Genomic DNA, 27328 nt, shown 5'->3' on the forward strand with positions numbered 1-27328 from the left:
AAACATCCAGGACAGACTGTCTGCAGGGATGGAGCCTCCTGATTGGTCAGGACACCTGCAGAAGAAAAGGTGAGAACCATCTTTGAGTTCTGTGTTACAAACAGCGAAGCATGCTGATAAAATCCATGCTTTATGTTTATGTTTTATTAAACATAAAACAACAATGGAAAATTGACAAATATCATCCAAGCAACCGGAAATGAGCCTGAGCAGTTCGTGTGTGTGACCACCAGAGGGCAGTGCAGAACAAGAAGCTCCACTCCAGGCCGAGCAGCGAAGAGTAAGGAGAGGGCGAAGATTATTCTGCAGGTAAATCGGGTTTAGGAGCAAAATATTTAGTATTAAAACCGGGTTTCTGCCTGACAAAAGCAGCACTGGAGTCGCTTTTAGTTTATTTTTATATTTTTAATTAGAATCATTCAGTGAGATTTTTTATTTAAGCTCTTTATGTTGTTGCATTTTATCTGTTTATTTGAATGCACTTAACTTTAAATTCAGATTTTTTTGGTAATTATTTAACCTTTTTTCAACTATTGAACCCTAGAAGACGAATTAAAGGGCTGCAGGATAAAATAGTGGACGGTTTTTAAAAGCTTGTGGATTTCTTGATCAAGTTGTGCAGTTTTGTCCGCCGTGCTTTTGATTCATTAGCTTCCTTTCTTTTCCTACTGTGAGACTCACAAGGTGGTCTGCAAAGCACACAGAGTGGTTTATTATTAGCTGTGGACACAGGCCACAATGAATTGGCTCTGCCATTATCCTAAAAGAAATAATTATTATGAGGAATCAATATTCTGTGTGCGTACATTATGAGATGAGGTGAAGGACTGAAAAGGAAAGTTTCCTGCTGCAAAGCTCTAATAGGACTTCCATTTTAAAAATGGCCTCATTTCCAGCTCTTATTATCCTCCATATTCCACATCCAACCAGGGTGGAGCCTCGAGTGCTTATTAAAAAAGCTTCATTCTGAAACCACAAAGGGAGCCCTTAAGGAGACCAGGGACAAACACTACACTCTGTTCTAATCCTATCTGGCCTGAATCTGCTTGTAAGACACTAGAAGAAACAATATGCCAGACATGAGGCCTCCAAGTGCTTTTTTTTTTCCACCAGATGCCCCCATCTCTCCGTCCTCCCCCTGGTACACCAGGGAGGAGGGGAGAAAGGGATGATAGCATTACTCACAATCCATTACCCCTCCCCAGAGACGCTCTGCATACAGAGTGATGGAGGCGAGATTTTTATTTAATTTTTTTGGAGGGTGTTTGTTTGCTGAGGGGGGTGACGGTAAGGCAATATGAAACATGATTATTCCTTTTCAATAACCGTCTGCTGAGCATCCCGTGGAGACGTCGCAGGTTGCTGATTAGTTCGTCAAAATAACTGAAGGCTCCTGAATAGCTTGTTAAGATGCCCAACTTTAAGTACAGACAAGAGCACAGATCATTATTCACTCTGAAGAGTATCTTAATGATGGATTGACCGATGCACAGGGACTCTGACGCTCTTTTTTTATTTATTTATTTTTTTCAAACAACTTTATTTTTAAGGTCAGACAATATACAAAGTGGTGGAGGAACAATGAAGATACAGTCTGATCAGAAGTTTACTACACCAACCAAGAGCATCGACGTTTGGGCTTTTAATTTTTTAAACTGTGGAAAGATAGTAGAACATGCAACTATCCTGATTTAAATCTTACCAAGTCATTGTCTACTTTTAGTTTTTGTGCAAGTATCTTAATTGAAATGAGACAAAGCTAATTCCCAAGTAACTTTTAGGTGAGAAATATGAGCTTCTTTTAAGCCAGTAATTTCTTAAAATTGGAAATATTCCACTTGCAAATTATTTTACTTACAAGACATTTTTCCTGTGTTTGTAAGTGAAATAACCTGAACTAATAACTAGTACTTTTTAAAATTAATATTAAGGAATTATTGATTCTAAACAAGCTGAAAAGTCACTTGTAAGTTGTTTTCTTATTTTGCTCTAAAAACCAGACAACATATTTGGTAATATTTTGTGTTTTTGAATGTTTATCTGAGCCAGGGACTGATTAAAAATAAAAAAAAGACAAAAGGCTGGTTGGCTATAATAAATCAAGAACAGCCCAAAATTAATAATGCATGCTCCCAAAAAGTGTATGTAAACTTCTGATCTCTTCTGTACATAAAGTAGACACTAACACAGCGTATATACATGTAGTATTTACACGAGGCGCTGCAGTGGTTTGTTCACCTGATCTTGTTTTTTTTCTCCAGTTTCTCTTCCAGCGCCATCTGTCCCTCCTGGAGTTACTCTTTAATCCATCTGTTGCCTCTCAAACCATCTCAGGCTTTCACCCCCCCTCCATCTCGCCCTCTTACCAGATTTCACTGCAGTGCTTTGATTTTTTTTTTTCTTTCTCACAGTTGCATGTTAAAATGTTGCTAATTTTGAAGAAAAAGCCAGTGTGGCGTGTGTGTCGCAGGTCAAACCGCCGCTGACTGGAAACGCATTTCTGTCCACATTAAATGTAAACATGGGGATTATTCTCTCCACTTCATATTCAACAAATCTTTTTCTTTTTTAAAAAATAAGTATATGATACAGACAATTTGACACATGAAAAACATTCTTTCATTGGGTTTTTCTTATTTACATTTACATGAACCCCCCCACTCAGATCAGTGACACAAATACCTTCCTGCTGCATCCAAATCCAGAAAACACTTTTTTCTTTTAAGCTGCAAAATTTTAACAAATCTTCAACACTTTCCATGCACGTCCCATCCCACTGATCCCACAGCAGATAAACTTTTAAACACTTTGGTAAACATTTGACATTTTTCCAGAGCAGCTCAGGGCAGAAAGCAGGACTCTGAGTCAAGTAGAAATGGGGAGAAAAGCTTATCTCCAAAATTAAAATAAAGCCTTAAATGAAGCAACATAAACCGTTTACGTAAATCCCGACTCTTTGATTTCTGCTCCATGGCTGCGTCTGGCCCGCTTCAGCCCAGGATGTCCAGGTAAACGGGCGGGTTCTTGACCAGCTCCAGCAGGCGGCTGTGGATATCCTTGATGACCATCCTCTGCTGGGGCTCCCTCTGCCAGCAGCCGTGCATCAGCAGGTACACCTCCTTGGGGCAGGTCCGGGGCCGCTCCAGCTCCCGGCCCTGCGTGATGCATTCAATGGCCTGTTGGGATGGAAGAAACATCGGCTGATTCAATTAAGCAAGAAAAGGACAGTTTATCTGTAACATAAATGTAATGAAAGCGTTTTTTATTATTATTTGCTTTAAATGAGTAATTGTTGTTTTTACAAATTTTGGCACAGACTCATAGAATTAAAAGAAAAAGTTAAAACATATTCAGAGGAAGTTTAGTGGAAGGAAGAAGTGTGTTAGGGAAAGGTGTAACTGTAGCTTTGAGTGGATTTTCAAGAAAAATGATTTGCTTTCTGAAATGAGTGAAGTATTTTTCTCTATATTCTACCTATAAAGCTGGTTCAGCAACAATATATATATATTTTTAAATAATCATATAATCAATCACAATTTTAATTTCTATTTTTAGGTTTTAAAATACAGAAGACTATAAAATCTTTACCAAAAAACCCTGATGGATATATTTTCTTCATACAGTCTTGGTACCGTTAATGTCGTTCTATTCAGAAACTTCAATGCAATTATTCAATGAAAACTGCTAAAGCCTGAATTTGCTATATTTATATTTTAAAAGACATTCTTTATCAGGTGAGGTTGATTCTGTTTCAAAGAAGACCGTGTGTTTAAAGAGAAACAGACCCACAGCATCACTGACCCTCCACCATGCTGTGGAGTGGACATGTGGGCAGTTTTCAGGTTAAACTCACCTGGACTGTTTGCTGCTGAAAAGCTGGATTTTAAAGCACAAAGTCCCAACAGACTTCACTAAATTCCACATGTTTACATTTGTGATGGTAGAACTTTAAAAAGTCGTTTTCCTGCTTCAAAGAACCAGATTACATGAACGTGATGTCTGACGGTTGCTATGGAGACACTTTGTTGCAGCTGTCTGACAGTAAACCATCCTCCTGTGTAAAATGGGCCTTTGTGTCACATATTTACACCTGAGGAAACCAAAAAGTCATGAGTTACTGATGAAAAGTTCCTAGATACTGATCGGTTTAAGAAAATTAATAAATTAGAAAAATGGAATCTTACTAAAAACTAATAGCAGCACCAGAGTAATTTACTGACCAAATGTGATCAAAGTAAAGGTTGGATCATTCCAGTGACATATTTTCGTTATTCTAGATGTTTTTTAAGGTCATCAAAGCTTTAAAATCTGGGGTGTTTTCTGTATTTACAGCATTTTAACCAGGCTGGCTGATCCCTAATGTTTCCTTGTAGGCCCAGCAGGAATAAATCAGCAGTGCTCTTATGTATGGATCCAGTGAATGTATTGATTTACCCGCCTTTGTGGCAAGAAATTGAGACCACAAAGCTCGGTGTCAAAAAGGTGTGTAAATAAGCCCAGTGTTCAGGAGCCGAGCCCCACAGGCAGCTGCGTATTCAGGCTGGCACCTCAGCTTCGCTGGTAAAAGCACTTTATCAGAGCACAAACAATTTCCAATGTTCACATTTAAAAGAACAAATCAAACACATTCAATAATCTTCATCACTGCTAATGTCACAGCTCAACTCTGCCTGCAGCAAATGATCAAATCTAATTGCGTTTTCCAATCGGAAGAATGGAGTGAGGAAAACACCCATGATGATTTTGGTCCATAATCAGATTATTTTCTTTGAAGAGCTGACAGCTTTTGTGCATCAATCTGCAGAATCAAGGACTGCGTGGGCAACTCTGCAAGAAAGATGACGCTTCCACTACAGAGAAACTTGCATCAACTAACTTTAACTGGAAGAAAGTTCAGCATCTTTATTTTCAACAAATGAGGAGAGGAAACCTCTGCATTCAGCTCTGCTGCCAGCTACAAAGATCTTAGATCATTTAGTCTCACGACAAATAAAAAAATCCTCTTTTAGTTCTAAAATTTACAAAAAGATAAAAACGGCAGCAGAACAAAAACACGACACATCACACTACAATATTTAACAAAAAACTCAAATCCAGCAGCTTCAGTTTGCATGTTAAATGTCAGAGTTCATGCAGGTAGAAACAGGCAGAATCAGTAAAACTTATGTATTTAGGTTTGCAAAGGTCCGACTGCATGAAGCTCAAGAATTCTGAGATCCCTGGACATGAAACATGTTTGGAGAAAAGCGAACCGCCTCAGGCCAAAGGAAAGCACGGAGGTGGAGGGCTGATGATCTGGGCTTCCACAGCACCTGGACACCTGGAAGTCCTCAGTTACATTCACACAGCAGGTCTTCTTACCCATTTACAGTTTTTTTACTGAAATCCTTTTTTAATTTTTTCTTACATGGTTGTTCATGCTACTAATTAAATGCAGCTGCAATCAGACTTCTCTGCGAGCGGTTTATGTCTGCATTTACTGCGCCTGCTGTTCTCTGGTGCAGAATTATGATGCATGTCTCAAAGTCGGCTGAGAATCTACATGATGGTTCAAACATCAGATGTTTTGAAATCTATCGTAGCATGTGTACAGTTTAGCTTTTTTTGTCTTATTGCACGCATTTGGCAACAACTGAAGGCACATTTAGCTTTGTTGTCCAGGTGACCATGAAAAAGTTTCTGTTGTGTTCCATTCTGTTCTAGTGTCACATATGGAAGAGGCACAAACCAGGTGAAAAGATTGGAATTGTGTTATTCGGACTGCTGTGAAAAAGTTGGACATGGACAAAAAAAAAAAAAAATCGTATTTGAGTTGAATTCTGTACAGATCAAAGAAACATGGACTCAAATACGCCACATCTGTCCGACACAGCAACAAATCCACAACAGAAGATAAAGAATAGAATCAAGCTGTTGCAGCGGCCCAGTCAAAGTCCAGCCTCAAATGGCTGAATTGATTTGGACAGAGCTGTGCAGAAACCGAAAACTCAATGAACCGAAGCAACGTTGTTAGAAGTGAGCTGATATTCCTCCACAACGAGACAGACAAATATTCTGATTTATTCTCCCAGCTTACTTCTAGTCTCACCTATAAAAACCCACATCCTGTTTGATCTCACTCACTTCCTGCCATCTGGAAACTTAGAAAGTGGAAGAACCTCAACAACCAGAAAACTGTTCATCTCTTCAGCCCATCTGACTCCAACAAGCTCAGAGCAGAACACACAAACAGTCTCAGGATTGATCTTTCCTTGCGTATCCATTATGAAGTGTTCATGTTTTCTTATATGCAATGTTTTGAACAATGCAGGTTTTGGAACAGCACACCGCCTCCTCTTGCTGCTTTCAGCACCGTCCTATTTATCTGCTTTTCATGCGTCGCTTTGTGCTGCGTAGCTTCATTCCACTCCGGCAGATAAAGCTGCATGGTGCAGAACCAACATAAACATATCTTTATGTATAGCAGGTGGCCTGTAGTTTACGAAGTGCCAGTCCATTTCTGGATCCAGCTCAGTACAATAGAGGGAAAAAACACAACTGTCTATTTGCAGTGCAGACAATTGCATTTAAAAGCTGTGAAGTTTTGGAGCTGATGTGTTCTGTAGGACCTGTGACGATGTTTGAGAGGTTTATTCAGACAGAATAAAAGAATCAGCTTTTTCAAACCCGTCAAGGTTTCTGTTTGTCTAAGTGAGGAATGGTACAAAACGTCAACAGTAACCAGCAAGCATCCCATAAACAGGCGTGGAACCGAGCTTTCCTGAGCTCACTGAAGGCATCATTTCTTCTAATCAAAATCAACTAACAGGTCTCAGATGAAATAGATTTGCTGACAGTCATGTGACACAAGTCAAGGTTCACATCAATCAATGTTGCGTCTTTCTTGCACAGTAAACTTCCAGTTTATAGGTTGTTTACTAATTAGCATTTAGATAAAATGAAGCTGAAAAATCAGATTTTTTCAACAGTTTCAGCTAAAATTGTCTGCACTGCTCTAACATGTCCTTGTGCTTTCTCTAAATCTACAAGGTTTTGATTATTAAGTAATGAAGAATATTGTTTCATTACTACTGAACAGCAGAGTCTGCTAATGTTTGTCTCTTCAGCGTGTAATGAGTGTCCAGCACCATGGACAGCAGCACCTCTGATTCAAATTCCTGCTTTTATATTTTGCTTCCACTGAGGTTTAGATTAAGACTTCTCAATATCTGGAGTGAGTTGTTTTTCCACAGAGGATTAGCAAATTACCAATACTGCCTTTAACATTAACTGTGTTTCCAAAAGTGTCTCTTTTCTGGTTGTGACTGATCTTCTGTATTCACACGTGTGCAGTCAGTCTCTGTGCTTTTACTTGGAGGAGGAAACACTCCCGGCTTATTGCTTTGTTTGTCTCTCTGTTGCCTGGTTGGAGACATCGATAGAGTATTTGAGGCCATTAACTCGATGAAGTTAGCGTTTCTATATCTAAGTTTGTATCTATCCGGACTGAGCTGATGGTAATAATAATTATGTCATTCTTTCTGATGGAAACTACTCTCAGGCTCGAGGTTCCCGGTTTAACCCATTAATGGAGATTTTGCTTCTGTAACTCTGTGTACTTTGAAAGTTGTTCCTTTCTACTGTTGTGACATTCTTACATAAAGGGTTTCTGCAGTGGTTTAAGATAATTTGTTGGAAAATTGTGCCATAAAAATAAACTAGTGGTGGGACTCATTTAAAATGTTTAATCAAAACTTTACAATCAACAACTGTGGATAAAATAAGTAACATTTTTCAATTCAAAAACCCTTTTTGCTGCTAAATTATTGAATAAATAGACATATGAGGATAATAAAGATATTAGTTAATGTAACCATCAGATTGCTGCAAAGTGCTATTACATCGTTGCTGCTGCTACATGTTTAGCATTGAGATGCTATTTTAGGCTTGAATAGCTTAGCTGATAGGCTAATTCCTGTTAGCACAACAATAGTATTTTACTGCATCCCATCAGATCATTTTTCTGAATAAAAAATTAAGCCCTAGTGGATCAAAAGAAGCTGCTCTTTGTTCCATGAGGATGTTGGTTGTGCATCAAATTGACGGGTGTACCAGAAACACGTAACAAAGGTTCCAGCTCTGAATTTTGTAACTAAAAAAAAAAATTGCAATTAATTGTGCTAAAATTCTTAATGTGTTAAAATCTATAGAATTAGTAAATCAAAATGTATGTATTAAAGTCCCTAAAATAAACTGAATTGTGCCAAATAGCAAATTTAAATACAGTCTATCCTCTGTTTTGCATAAAGTGCTGAGAAACACAACTGTGTAACTTGACTGTGATCCTCTGCAGCAAACTCAGTAAACTTTCTGAATCCAGACATCCTGCCTCACCAGTTTTAATCTTTAAAAGCAGCATTACTCTACAGATCTGTGTCCATTAGCAGCGACGTCTGGGACAATCGGAAGCAGCCAAAATGTGAACAAGCAGCCAGTAATGTCTGCAGAGACCGGTGCAGCTCACCGCGCTGTGGAGGATCTCCACCCGACTCTTTTTACTGCCGTTAACCTTTGCCTGATTAAGTGAGCAGAAGACGCCCGTCACCAGAGCCACTTCACACCAAAATGAGCCGTCAGTCCATCGGGCTCACAGCTGAACACTGAGACTCCTAACGAGCCGCTGAAATGCCTGCTGCCGCCACGTCAGGTTGGGGTGATTTATCTCCGCTGCTCAGTATTTAGGCAACATGATAATTTCACCTGTCCCTCACCAGGCGAGACAGATTAGGATAATGAGGTTACACCTTATTGGCATAGGGCAAAAATGAAGCCAATGAGATTAGAATCGAGTGCAGAGGAAAAGTGATCCACCCTTCTCTGGAAAGAAGAGCGGCTCCTGGCCTGTAATAGCAGCGCTGCGGTCACAGTGGAGACCCACTTCTTGGTGCTTAAGCTGAAAAGGCCAGACTGGACCGCCCTTAATTACTATGAACTTATTGATTAGCTCAAGAGTGCAGAATATGTAAGGCTGCAACGGCTGACAGGTAAAACGGAGAGAGAGAAACAATCCAGACTCAGGTATCTGAGCTAATACGAGTTGAAAAGTTCATTTAAAGGATAATTTGATTAATTCAAATCCAAACATGCACAGTAGAGTTTATGGAGTTATTACAGGTACTGAGAATGACTCTATGGGACGTTTCTTCCAGTTAAAACTGTTTTTTCTTTCCACTGTCACCATGTTCTTGTTAAGGAGGAAGGGTTGATGCAAAGTGAATAAATACCTTTTTGGCAATTCAGTAAACTCCTGCCTATTTGTGGATTTTTTTGTGCAACTTAACTCCAAATCATTCATAGAAAACTCGTCTATTTCAATCTATTAATTAACTTTTGCCCTTTTTTTAAATTCAATATTGAGGGTCCATCTGAAAACGCAGTATAATTTTATGGGGTTTATTTTTTGTACTTCCTTTCTCCTTTTTTAGCATGTTAAGATCATTGTGGTACAAACATATCTCTTTTGCATTCTTTGATTATGTCTATGCTATTTTGTACTGCTATCATGTTCAAAATAAATAAAATAAAATAAATAAATAAAAATCCAGCTGGGAAGCTGAGTTGCCTTTGAAATGCTACGTGACACGACATTGGCTAGTGTTTCCAGACCAGCCAATCCAGGAGCTCGATTCATTTTCCCTGATGCTGATTGGCTGAGCCCAGAGAGGAGGACTGTGGATGTTTATTTGTGAGCTCTATCTTAATGTTTAACACAGTTTTAGGATTCCATCAACCGTATCCAACTTCCTGATCAAAAGGTGGATCTTTACTCCAACCTAGCTAAGTGAGTACCAGTTATTTTCCCAAATTTGGTGTCTTACCTCTGGAAACATAAAAACACTATCAGCAGTTTGGAACAGCAACTGGTTTAAGGGGGAAAAACCCTAACACAATAAGTGGTTACTGGTTTTACTGGGAATTTTTTCACTTCTTTTAGGGATAAACTAAGATACTGCTAGCGTCATTTGAGCAACAATTTTCTGTTTTTATCAAAATCAGAACAACAAACTCAGACCACCTTAAAACTCATATCAAATCATATATTATTTTTACTTTAACTTCAATTTTAGAATTGCCAGTAAGAACTGAAAATAATTTATATTCCACCAAACTGAACCTTAAAAGTAAAATGTTGCAATAAGGAGCAGTTTATTTACCTCACTGTTGGACAGCTGGTACCAGGGCTGTTTGCCATACGTGAAGATTTCCCAAAGAACGACTCCGAAGCTCCAGATGTCGCTCTCCGTTGTAAACTTCCTGTACATGATGCTCTCCGGGGGCATCCAGCGGATCGGCAGCATCGTACGTCCACCAACCTGAGGATGGTGGATGAACCATCCAACAAAACACTTAACCGCACAGAAGAAATATAAACAGAACCAGCTAAAATGTTGGTGGACCTCCAGACACGTACCCGGTAGTAGTCTGTGCTGTAGATGTCTCTGGACATACCGAAGTCTCCGATTTTCACCACCAGGCCTTCTCCCACCAGACAGTTGCGTGTGGCCAGGTCACGGTGGACGAAGTGCAGCGACGCCAGGTAAACCATGCCTGAGGCGATCTGGGCGGCGATCTGCAGCATCTGGGGCAGAGTCAGCTGCCCCAGCGCGGGCAACTTGGACTCCTCCAGGATCCGAGCGTCCGGCCCGTGAGCTCTGTGGGGGAAACGCAGAAGACAGGGACTGGTTATGCTGGTCGTTTAAATCGCCAGTATAATGTTTTCCAGCATATTCAAGTAACTGTTAACTTCAGTTGTTATATAAATGCTATTTATATCAAATATGACTGAAAAGAAATTTGACTTTGTAATTTAGTGCCTTGAAATTGGGTCTGAAACTCCGCCTTCAGGAAGTCATCACAGCATCCTATATTAATGTTGTTTTTAATCAGTTTCACTGATTAGTAGCTGGTATAATGCCATCTTGCTAATTGCTGTCGGCTAGTCTGAAGGAGCTGAATGGGGAAGTTGCTGCTTCATTTCATTTGAAAAAGGTGAGAGGGACAACTTCACTCAGCCTCATGGATGAACCGTTTTATTTAAAAGATTTACAATAATTTAGAAAAAGTGAAACATTTTAGATTATTCACACAAAGAATGAAGTTTTAAACCCTTTATTGCCATTAATTTTGATGATTTTCTGCTTACAGCTCAAGAAAACACATTTAAAAATATAAAAAATACTGCCTCAGCTGTTCTTCAATGCACGTTGGGAACCTGTATATTAAAACACATAATAGCTACTGTTATATGTTTGTATTTTAAGAGTGGAACCTGAGAGCCGTAATAAATGCAGACAAGGTCATGTGGGCCCACATGGCTGAAGAACCTGCAGGTCCTTGTACTGATTCATCAACTATTGGCTGTTTATGATTATGAAAACACTCAGATTGGCCTCTCAGCGTATTTGTAATTACGGCACCAACCTTGGGTCACCTGAGGGACAATGACCTCAGCGAGCAATCTGCAGATTGAACACTTTCAGTCACATCCAGTCCGAGCCCCCGGAGTGCCACAGACGTGGTCAGCACCGCCGCGCCACAATAAAGCCATTTAAAGCCGATGCTTAATAGAAAACACGAGGCTTGTAATACGCCCACAATTGATTTGCAATAATGTAATTCAGAGATGCAGAGCACATTAACGCGCTGTTGTTTCTGCGGATCATGAACACCCACTCTGACATCCAACTGGCTAAATGAGCAAATCACAGCTGATGTGTCTCCATGTGTCATCCATCCATCCTAATCTCTCTCCTCTCCATATTACAAAGGAAGTTGTCTATACAATCACTATTAGTTTAAAAGGCAGGTGGCAGGGTGGGAAAGCAGCTGCACCGTGGGGGCTCTCAAAGAACTCACCCACTCTGTTTTCTGGAAATGTGATTTCGAACCGTCCCTGAACATACATCTCAGAAAAAGCCTGTGTGAATGCACACACACGTGTGTTTTTTTGGACGGAGGGGTGGCGTGTGTTTTCATTTCCAGTCTGTCTCCTGTGCAGGACACCCGGCGATCTGTTTTAACCCCGTCTGCTCCGATACTTTCTCAGATTGTTTCCAAGGTGCCAACTGAGCTCTGATTGGTTCAAGTCCTTCTGTTGCTTTCTAAACCATTTATCAAAATTTAAGCTTTTCTGTTAGTATGTAAAACAGCAAAAAGTCATTTTGTGCATGACCTCTCAGATAATAAACCAGTTCAACTACAGCAGACTTTTCTGCTTTTGCTCAAATGTTTTTCTTTTTTTATCAGTGTTTCTTAATACAGAAAAATCTTCTGAAGATTAAATTCTATCATTTTTATTAATACCGTTTCGCTAATAATGACGCTGCCCTCGACCTTGACTTGTTCTGAATCCCAACCTGGAGCTTCGGGTTTATTTAGCTCACACATTATGCAACCTAACATGAGCCGAGCAGATAAAATGATATTCCATCACTCGATCCTTGAAGCATAAACTGAGTCTAATTATTGCAAAACATGCAGAGGAGTTGAGATCTTTCTGGGCTTTGACTGACCTTCCTTGTACAGTTCTTAGGTTGAGAAAAAGGCAGATAACATTTCTGCAGATCCCACACATTCTAGACACAGCCTGTTTAGACTTTTAGCTTCAGGCGGCCCTACAGAGACCGTTCCCCATAAAGACAATAAAACCTAATAAAAACCTGACAGCCTGTGAAGTCACCAGCTCTTCTGGGAAACTGAGAAAAACACTTTTGCACAATCACAACAATCCTTCTCTATTTCTTTCTTTTTTTTTAAATAAAATAAAATAAAATAATGTCTGCAAATACATACACATATTGTCCCTTAGTCCTAATTTCTATGTTGATTAAAGTTTTATGTTTACGCTTTATGGATGTCCACTGAGTGCTTGATAACTGAAGACATTTATTTTTCTGTGTAAAAAATCTTAACCAATAAAGCTGATTGTGATTCATCAAATGCAACAAATGCTTTCATATATAAATAATCAATCATCTTTTAATTCTTTAATTTTTTTTCTTTTATGTTACACATTACAAAGAAAACATTTAAATTGGTTAAAAAAATCAGCAGGTTAGAAAAAAACTCAGAAATGACATTTTTCTAGTTTTATTTTATTGAAATGTGGCCTGAGTTCAGCAGTAAAGTGAATTTTGTTTGAAAATGAACGAAGCAAAATAACACGATTTGCACAAAGACATGTGGGAATGTTTTTTCCACAAATGTGCCAAACAAAAGCTTTGTTTTCCAAAAAGCATTTCCAAAATTCATAAAGATTAATCTTCAGAAGAATCACAAATCTGATGAAAACGAAAGAAAAAAATTTACTTGGATTTTCTTTTTCCTTTCAAAGAATTTTATTTAACAAAACTATTCTGGGTCATCTGAAAAAAAAAATCAGCGAGTGATTGGCATATTTTCATTGCTAAAACACAAAATTGACACAAATTCAGATTCAGACACACATTAGTCTGATTATAACTTATATATTTGTTAGATTTTCAGTCTAAATATAAAATCATTGCACCCGTTTCCTCAGGATATTCAGATTAAACAACAACAAAAAAAAAAGACTGAAAAAGAGGAAAAAATGTCCAGTTTTTCCTCAATCAAATCCGGATGTCAAGAATAAAATAACAGTAAATAGATGCTGCTGTTCAAGGACTTAAAAATAAGACAGAGGTTGTGTCAACTGTTTAAGAAAAAATCTGAATATTACAAAAAAAACATGGAAAAACCTTCATCACATATTTCTCAACATTTCTGAGTGGTTTTTAAGCAACTTTTAAAGCAGCTATTTATGTTGAGAATAAGACGAAACGCAGAGAATTTCATTTGAAAGACGCGGTGAGAGGGAACCTGAGTGGATCCACGCCAGCGTGGGGCCTGCCATTACCTGCAGGAGAGTCTCAATGCATGAATCACATACATTAGAGCCGTGAAGGCTTGATATGTTAATGGAGCCGGTGTGTGATACAGTGACAGGGAGAAATAAAGAGAAATAAGAGCTGGAAACCAGGGAGCTTCAACTTTGAAACGGCAACAAGAGCAAAGAAAATACAATTTATATGAAACTCCTTTTGCAATTGTGCCTAAATGAACCTTCTGTAGTAATTAACAAGAATCAAAAAGCCTTTGGAAAGTTGCAAAAATTAAACCTCTATTCAGACAAACATACTTTTAATTTAGAAGTCTTATTTACAGACAAAGCAAATCAGCCGTTTGACCGTTTGCAGAGAAGAAAAGAATCAGTTGGAAAACGGAAACAGCCTTCAGTAGATTTTCAATCTCCTCATTTCCTCTCAAATTAAAGTTGTGTATTTTTATTTTTTTAACCTGGAAATTTAGAGCAAATATCAAGTGGATTCAAAATAAAAAATGAGCCAATATTTCACTTTATGATTATGTTACAGTATATCAACACTGATGATATTTTAGAATTTGTTTTATTTTTTATTTTTAAACAATAAAACAAATATCTTAATTGTCCATTTAAATATAGATTAAAATTGACCAAACAGGCTTTATTGTTTGCTTCCACTCATTTGGTCTTAATGCAATAGTTTGTTTTAATCTGTATAATTTTGAAATGTTTGATTTTTATTATTTTGCATGCAGAAAAAGAATCCTACTGAATTAAAGTGAATTAGAAACCACTGACCCAGTCTGCAGACCACAAAGGAAGGACTTCAAAAACCTGTATTTTATTGAGAAGTGTGGAAACACCTGTATGTCAAAGCTAAAGCATGAAATGTCATATTTAAAGGGGCAGAAAAAAGTAACTTTACGGTTAAAACTAATTTTTCTGTTTCTTTTCTGCTGCAATGCTTGAAAATGTTAGGACCAAATGATCCACGATGAGTCTATTAGTTATGTTTTGTGTGAAAAAGTCCATTGATCAGACAGAAAACATTCAACCTCAGCCACAGAAAATTCTTTTGAGCTTTTTTCCTAAAGATTACAGTTAGGGGACTAATTTCTTCTTCATTCATTTAGCAGCATTATTATTCCACCAATCCGCTCAGCCTTACTGTACATGATGAAAGGCATGATGGCTGTGTTCCACTTAGCTGCTTCAGATTCAGGCTCCTGTATTGTGAGAGCAGACTTACTGCTGGGAAACGTTCCTACTGTGCTTTTCCCTCTCTGACACATTTGCCATGAAGGCGTTGCTGCTGCCTTTCATCCAGTACTTTTAGGGGTCTAACATTAAGCAGCATGAGGACCAACAGTTTGGGCGGCGGAGACTCGGCGGCCCACTGCAGAGGCGGGATGTGTGGCCTTACCGGAGGAAGCGGTTGAGGTCTCCGTGTCTCATGTACTCGAACACCATGGCCAGCGGCTCGCCGTCTGTGCACACGCCGTAGAAACGCACGATGTGTTGATGCTGCAGGACCGTCAGCAGCTCGGCCTCCCGCTGGAAGTCCTGCCGCGTCGACTCGTTGGCATCCTTCAGAGTCTGTGAACAACCAAAATAAGACGCCTTCTGTTACATCATAGTGTTACTTGACCTTTTGCACTTATAGGATCATTTCTTGAGGGTGTTTTTTCAAATACAATTAAATAACACGAGCCTGCGAATGTGTTTATGTTTAAGATCATTTAAAAGGTTAGTTCAAGCATTTTTCCTTTGTGTTTTTGTGCAATGTCTGAATGAATTGTCACAGAAAATAAATACACTTATTACAAGGTCATTGGAAGATAAGATGACTTTTGTGAATTCAGTTATGAGAAAGATAAATAAATACACAGCTTCTATCACATTTAGTATGAATAATACCTATTTTAGGATTAAACTATGTATTTAAAACGCTGCAAGCTAACTTGAAAATTATAATTTTTCAGTGAAATTATAATAGAAATGTGTAACAACATGCCACAAATCAGTGATGGGGTTTTAAGGCATCAGACCAAAGGAAGTCTAAAGAAAAAATAAAATAAATTAGCAACACAATGCCCAGTGTTTGAAAGCTCAGGTGGTAAACAGCTCTGGAGAATATTTACTGTTTTGACTTGTTTTACTTTGGGATTCCTCAGGGCTTTATTACTGGAACACCTTCACTTTATTACCTGATCATCAGCAAAACGGTTTGGGAATTAATAAAAGAAACTAAGAAAGTTTAAATTCTGCTGAAAATTTGTTATCTACGGTCAGAACTGGTGGGAAACTAGCATATTTCAATTTCACCACTGCTTGACTTATTTTGATACGATTTGTTGAAATGAACTTATTTAAATTTAATTAGCTTCTGTTCCTTGTACTGTTTTTCACCATAACTTGTCCTGTTTCTGAGCCAAGAAAGCTCTTAATAAAATAATTAAAATATTTTTTAAAAGAAGTTAAAAGATTTGTCTTGTAGGAAGAAATGCAGTCTGAGCGTTAAGGGAACGCTCCCAGAATGACGCCTCTCAACGCCTTGGCGAAGATGAGTAACAACGTATTGTAAGAGCTGATGTGTGATTAATGCACTGATAAATGAGAGCAGATGCTTATTCCATCATCTCCTTGTATAAATTTTTCCCTCTGTGGTTTTCATTAACCTGGTGTAACATGAGCTGGGTATAAAACCACCTGACAGCCTTTTAACACCGATGGCTCACTCTAAAACCACGAAGTATTATTCCAGCAATGCACTGGAGCAGGAAACAGCTTTAAAAGAAGTAAAGTCGACTTTTATTGGGTATTATTTTATTTATTTGTCAGTACCTAAAGAAGATAAGTTATGTACTTATCTACATATATGAAGAGGCATAAATAAAGCAAGATAAGACTAATTTATGAATTTATTATTGCTAAGTTATCCAGTCTCAACTGGAATTGGGAACTTTTGTTCAAAATGTTCTAAAATGCATGATGACTTTTAAAAAAAAAGTTTGCTCAAAATTCACGTCAGTATAAACTTGTTAACTAATGTCCTGACTGTGAACATGAAGACGTTCAGGTGAGGAGCTTTTATCTCGTGGCTATTTCAGAGAAGCTAACAGAAACGAGCCGTTAGGTAGCGTCACATTTATACTCCAGGAAAACTGGAAAAGATGGATTACTGCTAAGAAATTGCTAGGACATTTTAATCAATTTATTAAAAAGTCACAAAAAAAGCTTCCATGTATTTTCTTTCAGGTCTGGAAGAAAACAACTGCACTTTTGCTTCAACAATCCTCTGAACCAGGATGCCATTTAGAGAAGAATCAGGACTTCTGAACACCAACTGTAACGTTGTTGCAGCAGGAAAAGAAACTTTCTGTTTTCTTTACCACAAACAGCCTGTTTACCGGCGGCTCCTCTGCTCGGACCACATACTAACGGCTGACATTTTCACTGCTGCTGCAGATGTTTAGAGCACATTAGCTGTTAAATTGCCTCTGAAGCGGCGTAGGGGACGATCTGAGATTTCCTCACCTTAATGGCAACCAGCATCTTGTCGCTGTCGGGGCTGAGGTTCGCACACTCTGCCAGGTAGACTTTGCCGAACGCTCCTTCACCTAGCTCCCACTTCAACACAATGTCCTGCCGCTTAATGTGCTGCACACCTGCAACAACAAGAAAGAGACACAGCTGTGAGGGAACCGTTGCTGAGATCTGTTGATCCAAGCCAAAGCAAGTTTTCATGAGCTACACTCTGGCTAAAGCCTGGAGCTGATCTGTCCGAATGTTTTCAAACTTCCTTATCCTCACAGGGGAAAAGTACCGATGTATCCCCTAACTGTTGTTATACGTTTATCATCTTCAGATGTTTCAGATTATGAAATTAATTTTAATATTAGATGAAGATAAATAAATTTGTTTACAATTGATGATTTAATTTAGGGGATAAAAACTGATCCAAACCAACCCAGTCCTGTGTGAATAACTTGAATGTTTGTGCCACAACGTCCTTCAAGCATTTCTGAGATCTGGAAATTATGGATTTTTTTTTTATCTACTCTTCTTTGCAAAATTGTTTCAAGTCAATAACACTGTAGGGTTTTTGAGCAGCTTAGGGTCATGCCACGTTGGATTTCCTATCCGATCCTGAGGAAGCCAAATGTTACCACTGAAGCAGACAGGTCCGGTGTTTCACACCCAGTCCAAGTTAAAACATGTTAAAACATACCAAAGGCAACTAACATATCTAGTTACAGGAACAATAATTAATAACATAGCAAGCTAAATATCTAGGTTATAGCTAAGTATTTAGATAGCAAACTAAATATTTAGTTTCAAACTAAATATGTATTTAGCAAGCTAAATATTTAGTTGATATGCAAAAATACCTTGCCAATAACCAAAAGTGGACTACCAAAGTAAAAGTTGGGTCTTGCGAATCTTTAATTAAACTCCTGCTACTGTGACTGATTCACTTCATCATTGTTTCTTTTCCTCTCAACAATTACAACATCTCAGTTTAAAATGTAGGATGAGCCACTTAAATGGCAACACAGACGTTTATGTAGAGGTTCACAAGACCCAGCTTTTATTTTGATAGTGAATTCTGGTTATTGGTATGTGAATTTGCATATTTGGTAAATATTTACCAAATATGCTAGCAGTTAAATATTTTGTTTGGAGCTAAATATTTAGTTTGTGAACTAAATATTAGTGGTACTGAACAGGCAGCAGTCTAAGCAGAGAGGTCCAGCTTCTCTCTGCCCAGTCACTTGGATGAGCTCTCCAGCTCCTGGGTTGATCAAATTTATATCCACTTCATTATTTCACTCACATATGGCTGCTAATCACCACCCTAAACACATTTTAGATCTGATAACTAACTTGGAAAAATTGCTAACTAAGGACATGGTGAGTAAAATAGATCTGGATGTTTTTTCGTTTCAAGTCTAAGAGGGATTCATTTTTCAACATTTTGACTCATTATTTCTTCTGAAGTATAAGCAGATTGCTTTGAGAGTGCTCACACAGTGAGACAAAAACACACCTTGAGAATCCATCTAAGCTACTTATCTCAGAAACTATTTACTAATGAATTAAACAGAGTTCTAATAAGAGCGGATGTATTTAATAGTTATTGAGCATAAATCGCACCGGCACTTACACATGTCTTTGTCCTTGATGATGCCACAGAAGTACTGCGGGTTCTCCACAAAACTTGATAAACCAGAGTCTTCGTCGGAGGAAGGCGGGCTGGTCCCGAAATTCATGAAGCGGAGTGAGACGGCCAGGTCATCCTCCTTACCGAGAACTGATGAGCCTAATGAAACACAAGAGACAAGCATGGCTGACGGATACATGACACCTAATCAGTCTCCAACCTCTTTTGATTGCAGCAGCCAACAAAAGAAGCAATTCTGGCCCAATTTTTCCCTTCTGAAGGACAAACATACTCCACTACCAACTTGGCAGCCCAATTGTTGGTGCCATGGTGACAGATGATGACAAGCTCTAATAATCACCATCATCAACCATGCAGCAATCAGGCCACATTGAACTGGGGAAAAATGACCATACAGGAAGCCTGGATGGTTAGCAACACCTGACTATGGCAAAGTATTAAAAGCCAAACAAGTGGGACCCAAATTGTGAAATCCACTCAGCAAGGCAAACCACAGAACCCCCAGAGTCCAAAACAGAAGAAAATGGAACAACAACGAGGGAGCCCAGAGGAGATGGAGGGAAGGAAAGAGGGAGCACGGTCCACTTAGGCAATCAGGCACACTTAGGAGCTCTGAGTGAGGAGAGAAAAGGGCGGGGTGTCCACACGGAGCTAGCTTTTCCTCGATCCATCCATCCATCCATCAATCCGTCCATCCATCGTTTTTAATGGCTCTCACCACGTGGCGGTGGGCAGCGGAGGTCTACGCTGTAATTAAGGCACTTTGCCCAACAAACAAACAGCAGCTGCCTGTGTGCAAAGTTACATCACAGTGCAAGGCTGTATTAGTCCATTATGTCCCAAAAAACACAACCATCTCTGATTCCAAACTGTAGCTTTGTGGAAACTCTGAGAAAAAACCTGAAGAAAAATTTTAACTTTGAAGAACGAGAACAAATTTAATGGCAACAGAACAAAATTTCATAAATCTGTTCACTGATCAAAAATTAAACATTGAATTTATGAATTATGCATTTCAGGAAATTATAACATTGACTTATTGTAAAAAATATATGTGTTTTAAAAATGGCTGTGTATTTTTAAGTGCTTTGGGCTGTTTTAGAAGAGAAACAAATGGAAGTACATAATGTGAATTTTGCATAACAGATCCCCTTTAAGGTGTCAACATGTGGTTTTTACTGCCTTGCAATTTAAAGAACCCACTTACGGTGAATACCAAACTTGGTTTGCTGACCGCACTTGTTAATGATCAAAACTGTGATGAGCAGAAAGATGCAGGTGAAGACAGCAAGGCCCACAGCAACAGAGACCTGCCAAATACACAAGTTACACAAAATAAACTGGAATGGTCCAAATCTAAAAAGACTCTTATGTTCTCAGCGAACATGATGGTGACACGTACCACAAACACCCGACTCTCTGAATTCTCTGTAATGTCCACAACCGGTTTGTTTGATGGACCTGAGAGATAAAATACACAGGAAGTTAGTACTGAGAAGATATACAGAAACTTTAAGGAGTCATAGTCAGTTGAGAACTTACTTGGATACCCATTAGAGACTAGCATGAGGGATGCAAGAGAATATAAAACATATTTAATGCAAAATAAACTTAGATTGGTAGACCAAAAAAAACCAACTCAATAAATGGTGTTATAGTTGGAGGCACAAGATTAAAGCAAATCTATATGTGATCCCGATGATCTAGTTTTTGTTTGACTCTAATACCGCTGTTAGTTCAGATCGATCATCAGTCACATTGTTTTTACAGGAACTCACCAATAATGATCCCCTCTGGATCACCTTGATCAAAAGGATTTTCCATAAACATCCCGGAAACCGTGGCATTTTCCCCTCCGAGCTCGTTCACCGCAACCAGAGTGTAGTTTCCGTTGTTCATGTGGGTCGGCTTGTCTAAGGTTAGGCAGCCATGCTTCACTGACCCGTCTTTCGAGTCCGCGATGAACTGTATGAAGATGAAGTAGTTTTTTTTGTACGGTTCTCCATTGAAGAACCAGGAGATGTTCGGGTCAGGATTCCCGTCCACGGCGAACGGGAAGCACCAGTGGTGGTGCTTCACGGCGTCCTTGAAGAAGATGATTTTGGCTGGAACTGCAGGTTCAGATGAGGTAGGAGACAGAAATAAATTTCACTTTTATCCACTCTTTATATTTTAAGTCATTTTGAAATCATTTGATCAACACTTTTCCAGATTTCCTGATGACGTTTCATGGTTATATTTGGACTTAAAATGTTCTGGCTCTTCAGCTGGTGCAAGTTTATTTTAGATTTTTTTGTTAAGCAAAGAGACGCTCAATAAAACTCCTGTTCTTATAGTTCAACCACCATTTGTATGAATTAAGACTATGGAAACAGTCTTAGCAGTAAGCTAATATACAGTCTTCTTCCTGATATTTATTGGCAGTTGGCAAAAAACGTGAAGTAGCACTACCGCCACCTACAGGTCTGGACAACATGTAGTCTTCGGATACAGCCAATCAAAGCTAATAGGGGAGTCAGCAGGTTGAGTGGCATTTTGACTTCCTATATCAATTATCTATTGAATATTTTAAATATGCCTTATAAAAAATGCAAATATGCAACTTTTCTGCAATTAATTTAAAGATACATTGGACAGAAAAATATTGAAACATGAATAGGGCGGAAAGTGAATTGTAAAGCTAAACTAACTGGAGAACAACACATTAAAATGTATTAAAAGTCAGCATGAGTGTCCTTCCAAATGCCTGAAATCAAATCGTTTACTGAGCTTAATATCAATCCCGGATGTCAGTTTGTTTATGGTGACATTACACAAAAATTTGAATTTCATCTTGAGGCAGATTGTTGCAAAAAACGTCACAAATACACTTTTATTTTTCAAAATATATGGATTATTAACTTTAAAGTTAAAAAACACAGTTGAAATCTTGTTGAGTTCGTCCTGATTCAGGTTTCCAGATATAGCTTTCAAATACTTTTCATCTGCTGTAAATTTAGTCACTGATAAACAGTTGCACAGAGCTGTAAATGTTTCCATTACTTTATCATCCAGAACACAGTTGCACACTGTTCGTTCCCTCTGAGTTTCCATGAATCGATGCTCTCCATCTGAACTGCAAACCTTTGACGACCTGCCATGAATAATAAATCCTGGTCGTCGTCGTGCTCCCAACCACAAAAACTACCTGGAAGCTCTATGCCTATGTCTCCCGGACTAGAAGTTACAGGAAATGGCCCCATTTAGATCGAACGCAAGCAGAGACCCTTCACTTCGCCCTGGAGATTGTGCTGCTCTTAACCTGCAACTCTGACCCGGAAAGTGCTGTTAAAAGGGGGATACTGGCCCATGTGCCCCTTTATTGCACTGCAATGGAAATTACTGCTATTTATCATATTTGACTAATCAATCACTGGCAGTCTCTTCTGATCTTAAGCTACAGGGGATAAAATAAAGGCTATTATTATATTTAATTTAGCTGCTGCTTGTCACACCTCATTTCAGATTTAGACAATGAGCTAATTTAGATGTGCCACAATTAATTGTGGAAAAATTCCTGTCACAGCACGACTGACTCACTTTAATCTTTGCTCATGTCAACTTTTCTTTTTTTTTTCCTTTTGACATTTACAATATTTCATCTTAAAACATACAACAGTGACTACACCATCTCACTTCAGGAGTTTATATAGAGGTTTGTAAGATTTTTCTGAGAAGACACTTCCATTTATCAGCAAGTGAATTTTTGTACATTATCAACACATTTACTTCTGAGCTAAATATTTAATTTGAAGCTAAATGTGTAGCTTAACAACTGACCAGAGGGCATTTAGCTTGTCCAGGTGGGCAGATCTTTGTTGGTGGGCAAACACTCAGACTGAATCCAGCCAGAGTAGCATCAGAAAGTCCTAGAGTGCTACAAAAAGCATGTATCTCTGGTGAGACTTGCTGTGGGATATTTGTTTCATTTGTGGCAGATGTTTGCATATATTTGATCCTGTACGCATAAATGTAACTCTTTATATATATTACAACTAAATCAAACTTATTTTTTAAAAATCATGAAAGTTAGATGCTGCATTATCCTTCCAAACTGATAAGATGTAGAATATATAATTAAAACACTAAAATAATGATATTTGTGTCCGTAGTAAGTTTGTGTTAACTCCATCAACGTGACGCTGCAACTTGGCTGATTCAGAGCAGGGATGCTATGAAAAGAAAGCCACATGTGTAGCATGAATCAATGGCACGAGGAGCCACTCAGCAATAAACTCCCACTGTTCTGGGAGGTAATTAGAAGTAATTAAAGGGCCAGAGGTTCACGAGTGTCTGTCCACCATTGGGCCTCATGTTGATGGATTAGCGGCACTAACGCATTTACAGACTGCCAATCACCGTGGAAGAAGCGGTTTTCCGGAGTTGGGAGGGAAAAGTCCATTAGCACCAGCTTAAATCAGATCTGAGGGCGGGTTATCCGCCCCATTCTTCTGAAGTTCATTATCTGTCCCTTGATGCTCATACAGCTGATTGGCGCCCCCGTCGTTTTGGCTTTATTTTCTAATGAGTGTCATTGAGTTGGAGATATATGATATTGTTTGGGTTGTATTTGCAGTAATGTATTGCTAATGCACCTGACTGTCTTCTGTGGGACTACTGGCTGCTGTCGCTCCTTGGTGTTGCTCACCGTCCAGATGCACTAATGCATCTGAAAGAGGAAAACAGCAGCAGACCCTCAGAGTCAAGCTCCATCTGTAATTTAAAAGTGCAGAATAGATAAGGTGGTGGAGTTCTTAAAGAGCAAGATGAGGTAAGTTCACCTTCCTTTGTCCTCTTATTGGATCCCTACATTAAACGCCAAGCTGTACCTGCAGCTCTTCACTCATATTATTTTAACACTTCTCACCAGTCGCCGGTTTGAGTGGCAGAGGACAGAGAGCTCCATTAGAAGCATGGTGCGTAGGTACCCATATTTGTAGAGGGGGCATTTAGAAGAAATCAGCGCAGTGCATTTCTCTTTTCTACAACCGTCCACCCCGCCTGCACAACAAAATGATCCCAGTGTGCTCTCGCCCTCGCCTCCATTAAGGCCGTCGACTTGCATTGAGCTCGTGAGCTTTCAGGAGCGCAGCGCTTTATTTCACAGGCACTTACACTCAATGTCCAATTGCACCATCCCCTCGTTGGGCCCAGCTTGGTTCTCAGCCTCACATGTCAGGTTGTGCATGTTGTCCTTGAAGGAGACGTTGGTGAGAAGAAGCACCAGAGTTAACGTGGAACCCGTGATTATCTCCTGCAGTAATCAAATGACACAGAGTCATAAAGACATATGGGTCACTTTTAGAGAAAGGAAAGTTGTTCAAGAGAAATATTCATATGGAAGTGGTATGTATAAATATGCATATTTAGTTACTGTGAAATTTATTTTGTTCTGACAGCAGCCGGAGAAAGAAGTTATAATAAAAACATTTTTCTGTAACTGAATTACAAAAGACAAATGTTGCTTTTTGGGTCATACCATGTTTTAATATTACTGATTAATAATTATCTTGAACTTTTAACCTGCACCCTCTGTGATTTAAGACCCAAAACATGACTTCAAGCAATGTTGTTTTTTTCATTAAAATTTGTACATTTCTATGAATGTAAGTTTAAGTTATTGTTTTGTTGTTTCGTCTTAGTTGTACTGCATGCAGCCTTGTTCACTTTTCTAAGTCAATTTTCTCCCATGAGTGACCAATTATCTTACCTTATCTTATTAGAAACAGCTTTAGCAAATAATCCTAAATGCATCATTCCTCATTCGATTTAAAATACAAAGTCAAGGTTTTTTTGTTTTTTTTTGCAAATTTCTGAAATCAGCTTCACACAGAGGGAACATATTTTCTGCACCTTGTATTAGCTACATCCGTTCTGACCAGATTAGGACTGTTCTGGATGATCTAGAGTCCTGATAGCGTGTATGAGTTCTCTGAATGTCACTTCTGCAGAGACGTTGGAGAAGTCTGTCAGCATAGATTCTGTGCATCAGGGTTCAGAGTGATGCACAGAAGAAGAGCGGTTGCAGCTGATCCACTGGGCCTCTTTGAGGGCACATGCAAATCTGTGTGGCTTAGATATCAGAGAGCATAAAACTGGACTGGCCACATTGGCCTCATGCCAGGGCTACAACCTCATGAGACCCACAATGGGTTGGCAGCGCCCCAACTATGTGATTTTACTGCTCTTGGCACCAGAGATGAGAAATGCAACATGGCTGGTCAATGCTCTGACTTCCCCTGATAAAGAATCTCATCATGCAGTTGCAATAAAAAAGCTATCATGTTCTTGGTGATAAATTATGCACGTAAGTCTTTGAACGTGGAGTCCAGCATATGCTGAAGTCCCTTCTACAGCAGGGCAAAAAAGAGCACAACCCTACAAGTTGCTCCCAGAACTGGATGTGCTGGTTGCTGGGAGACTGAAGCTAAGTTTTCAGGCTGGATATACATGCTACCTGTAGCAGCCAGGCTGAAAGTTGGTATCGGACCAGAAATGCATTCTACAGATTGCTACAAATTAAAGAAAATATTGCTTCTCTAAGAAGCAGCATTAATGTGGTAGGGCTTGGAAAGCAGCACTGAAAAATCTTCTTTTGACTAACATAAAAGCAGCTGCATCATAATTGGTTAAAATGACATTTCCCTTCCAGTTATTCTCTTCAAGATTTGACTCCAAAACTGAATTCAACAAAGCTAGCAGTCCTAAAAATACTTCCTACCTGGACAGTAAAGTTAGATGCAAGTTCTTTTGTTTGCCACATCACTTTGGGGGTGGGACTTCCCGTCACATGGCATTCGAACATGAGGTTTCCTCCCTCTCTGGTCTTCAGTTGTGGTGGGTTAATGGTCACCTCAGGCAAACCTGGGATCAGCACAGGAAGCAGGATGAGCATGGGCTAGCACTGTCGTGGTAAACTGGAAAATGTTTTGAAATACAAATAGTTAATATTCTCAAGTGTACTGGATCAGGGCTTGTGATTTTAAGCGATGGATGATCAAACCTACCATCAAAGGATAAATAGCTTCATTCCCACAAAGAGAAATGTGAAGCGTCAGAATGAAAACACAACTCACTGCAATTATCGATCACCAAAGAGCTGAGGGGAAATTCCTCATCGTTGGACAAGCAAAACAGCATTTGGCTGTCGATATCGCCACGATCCTCGTTCTGCCATTGCTGCAGCCAGAAGAGGTCACATGAGCAGATGAGAGGGTTGTCCCTTAAAATCCTGAAAAATAAAAGTACACGAACAGGTGGTGGCTTCAGATTTGACAAATAAGGATTTAAATTATTCAGTGCAGCAAGAGCTCAAACAACTAAATGTTTTCCAGTAACCTCATCCATCCAACCACCCAGATATCCAGTTTCTCCTGGGAAATACCAAGATGTTTACTGATCTGAAGGTCTTTCCAGGAAGACTTGAGTCTCCACCAGAGTTTACTGCCAACATACCCACACCTAAAATAAGGCATTTAGGTAGTATCCTAATCAGAACCTCAAATGAGGCTCCAATCCGACTCACCAGCTCCATCCTCCCACCATTTATATAACCAAGACATCAGTTTGCTGTTCTTCCGCTTGAAGTAGAGACTCATGTCTAACTAATAAGGAGCATTCTGCCTTCATCAGCTGAAAGAAATAGACTATAATCCATTGAATGAGAAACCATTTTCTCTTTGCACTTGTTTGATCAAAGGTGTTTCAAAGAATTCTCCAAATGACGACTGAACCTCAGATACAGCAGAAGCAACTTTTATCCAATAGTTCAGATCTTTACGTTGCCTTTTTCGTGGCAGTTTGCTTGTCCAGTTAAAGAGAGTTTGTGGACTGGTCCTGTGAGTCGGATGCCAGATTTGATTTTACAGGTCATCTCTTTTTTTATGACCAAAGGAAGAGCTCTGACTTGTTGGTGGGGTTGGATTCTTTTAGGATTCCCCTTCATCATCAAGCCTTTTGTGGTGTTCATGGACAGGATCTCAAGCTGTAGCTGGTTTGGGAAGTTCTGTGTCTCATTTAGTCTTTTTGCAGATGACATGGTTTTGTTAGCATATTTAAGTCATGACCTTCAACATGCACTAGACTGATTTGAAGTGAGATGCCTTTTTATCACTTAATGATTCAAATGTCTGTGATGAACTGGTGTCCTGTGCAGGGTGAACCCCGCCTCAGGCCCAAAGGCTACTGGAAACAGGCACCAGCTCCCCTGTATTGCTGCACAG

At 39.1% G+C, this 27328-nt stretch overlaps 1 protein-coding gene across 1 annotated transcript in view; it reads right to left on the reverse strand.

Moving 5' to 3' along the window:
* Positions 1–279: 279 nt before the first annotated feature.
* Positions 280–27328, reverse strand: part of ntrk1 (neurotrophic tyrosine kinase, receptor, type 1) — a 37662-nt gene continuing 10613 nt past the window's right edge. The window contains exons 5-16 of the mRNA XM_088013636.1: positions 26183–26337; positions 25828–25970; positions 24222–24360; positions 20846–21178; positions 20470–20528; positions 20275–20377; positions 19050–19205; positions 17420–17550; positions 15306–15478; positions 10451–10691; positions 10194–10352; positions 280–3176 (exon numbers count right to left, since the gene is read on the reverse strand). Of these exons, the coding sequence (XP_087869762.1) occupies positions 2991–3176; positions 10194–10352; positions 10451–10691; positions 15306–15478; positions 17420–17550; positions 19050–19205; positions 20275–20377; positions 20470–20528; positions 20846–21178; positions 24222–24360; positions 25828–25970; positions 26183–26337 (1978 nt within the window). The 3' untranslated portion in view covers positions 280–2990. The remainder of the gene's footprint in view (positions 3177–10193; positions 10353–10450; positions 10692–15305; positions 15479–17419; positions 17551–19049; positions 19206–20274; positions 20378–20469; positions 20529–20845; positions 21179–24221; positions 24361–25827; positions 25971–26182; positions 26338–27328) is intronic.

The sequence above is a fragment of the Poecilia mexicana genome, unplaced genomic scaffold (assembly GCF_051168715.1).
Source record: "Poecilia mexicana isolate PSO_F unplaced genomic scaffold, ASM5116871v1 scaffold_16, whole genome shotgun sequence".
Classification (NCBI taxonomy): domain Eukaryota; kingdom Metazoa; phylum Chordata; class Actinopteri; order Cyprinodontiformes; family Poeciliidae; genus Poecilia; species Poecilia mexicana.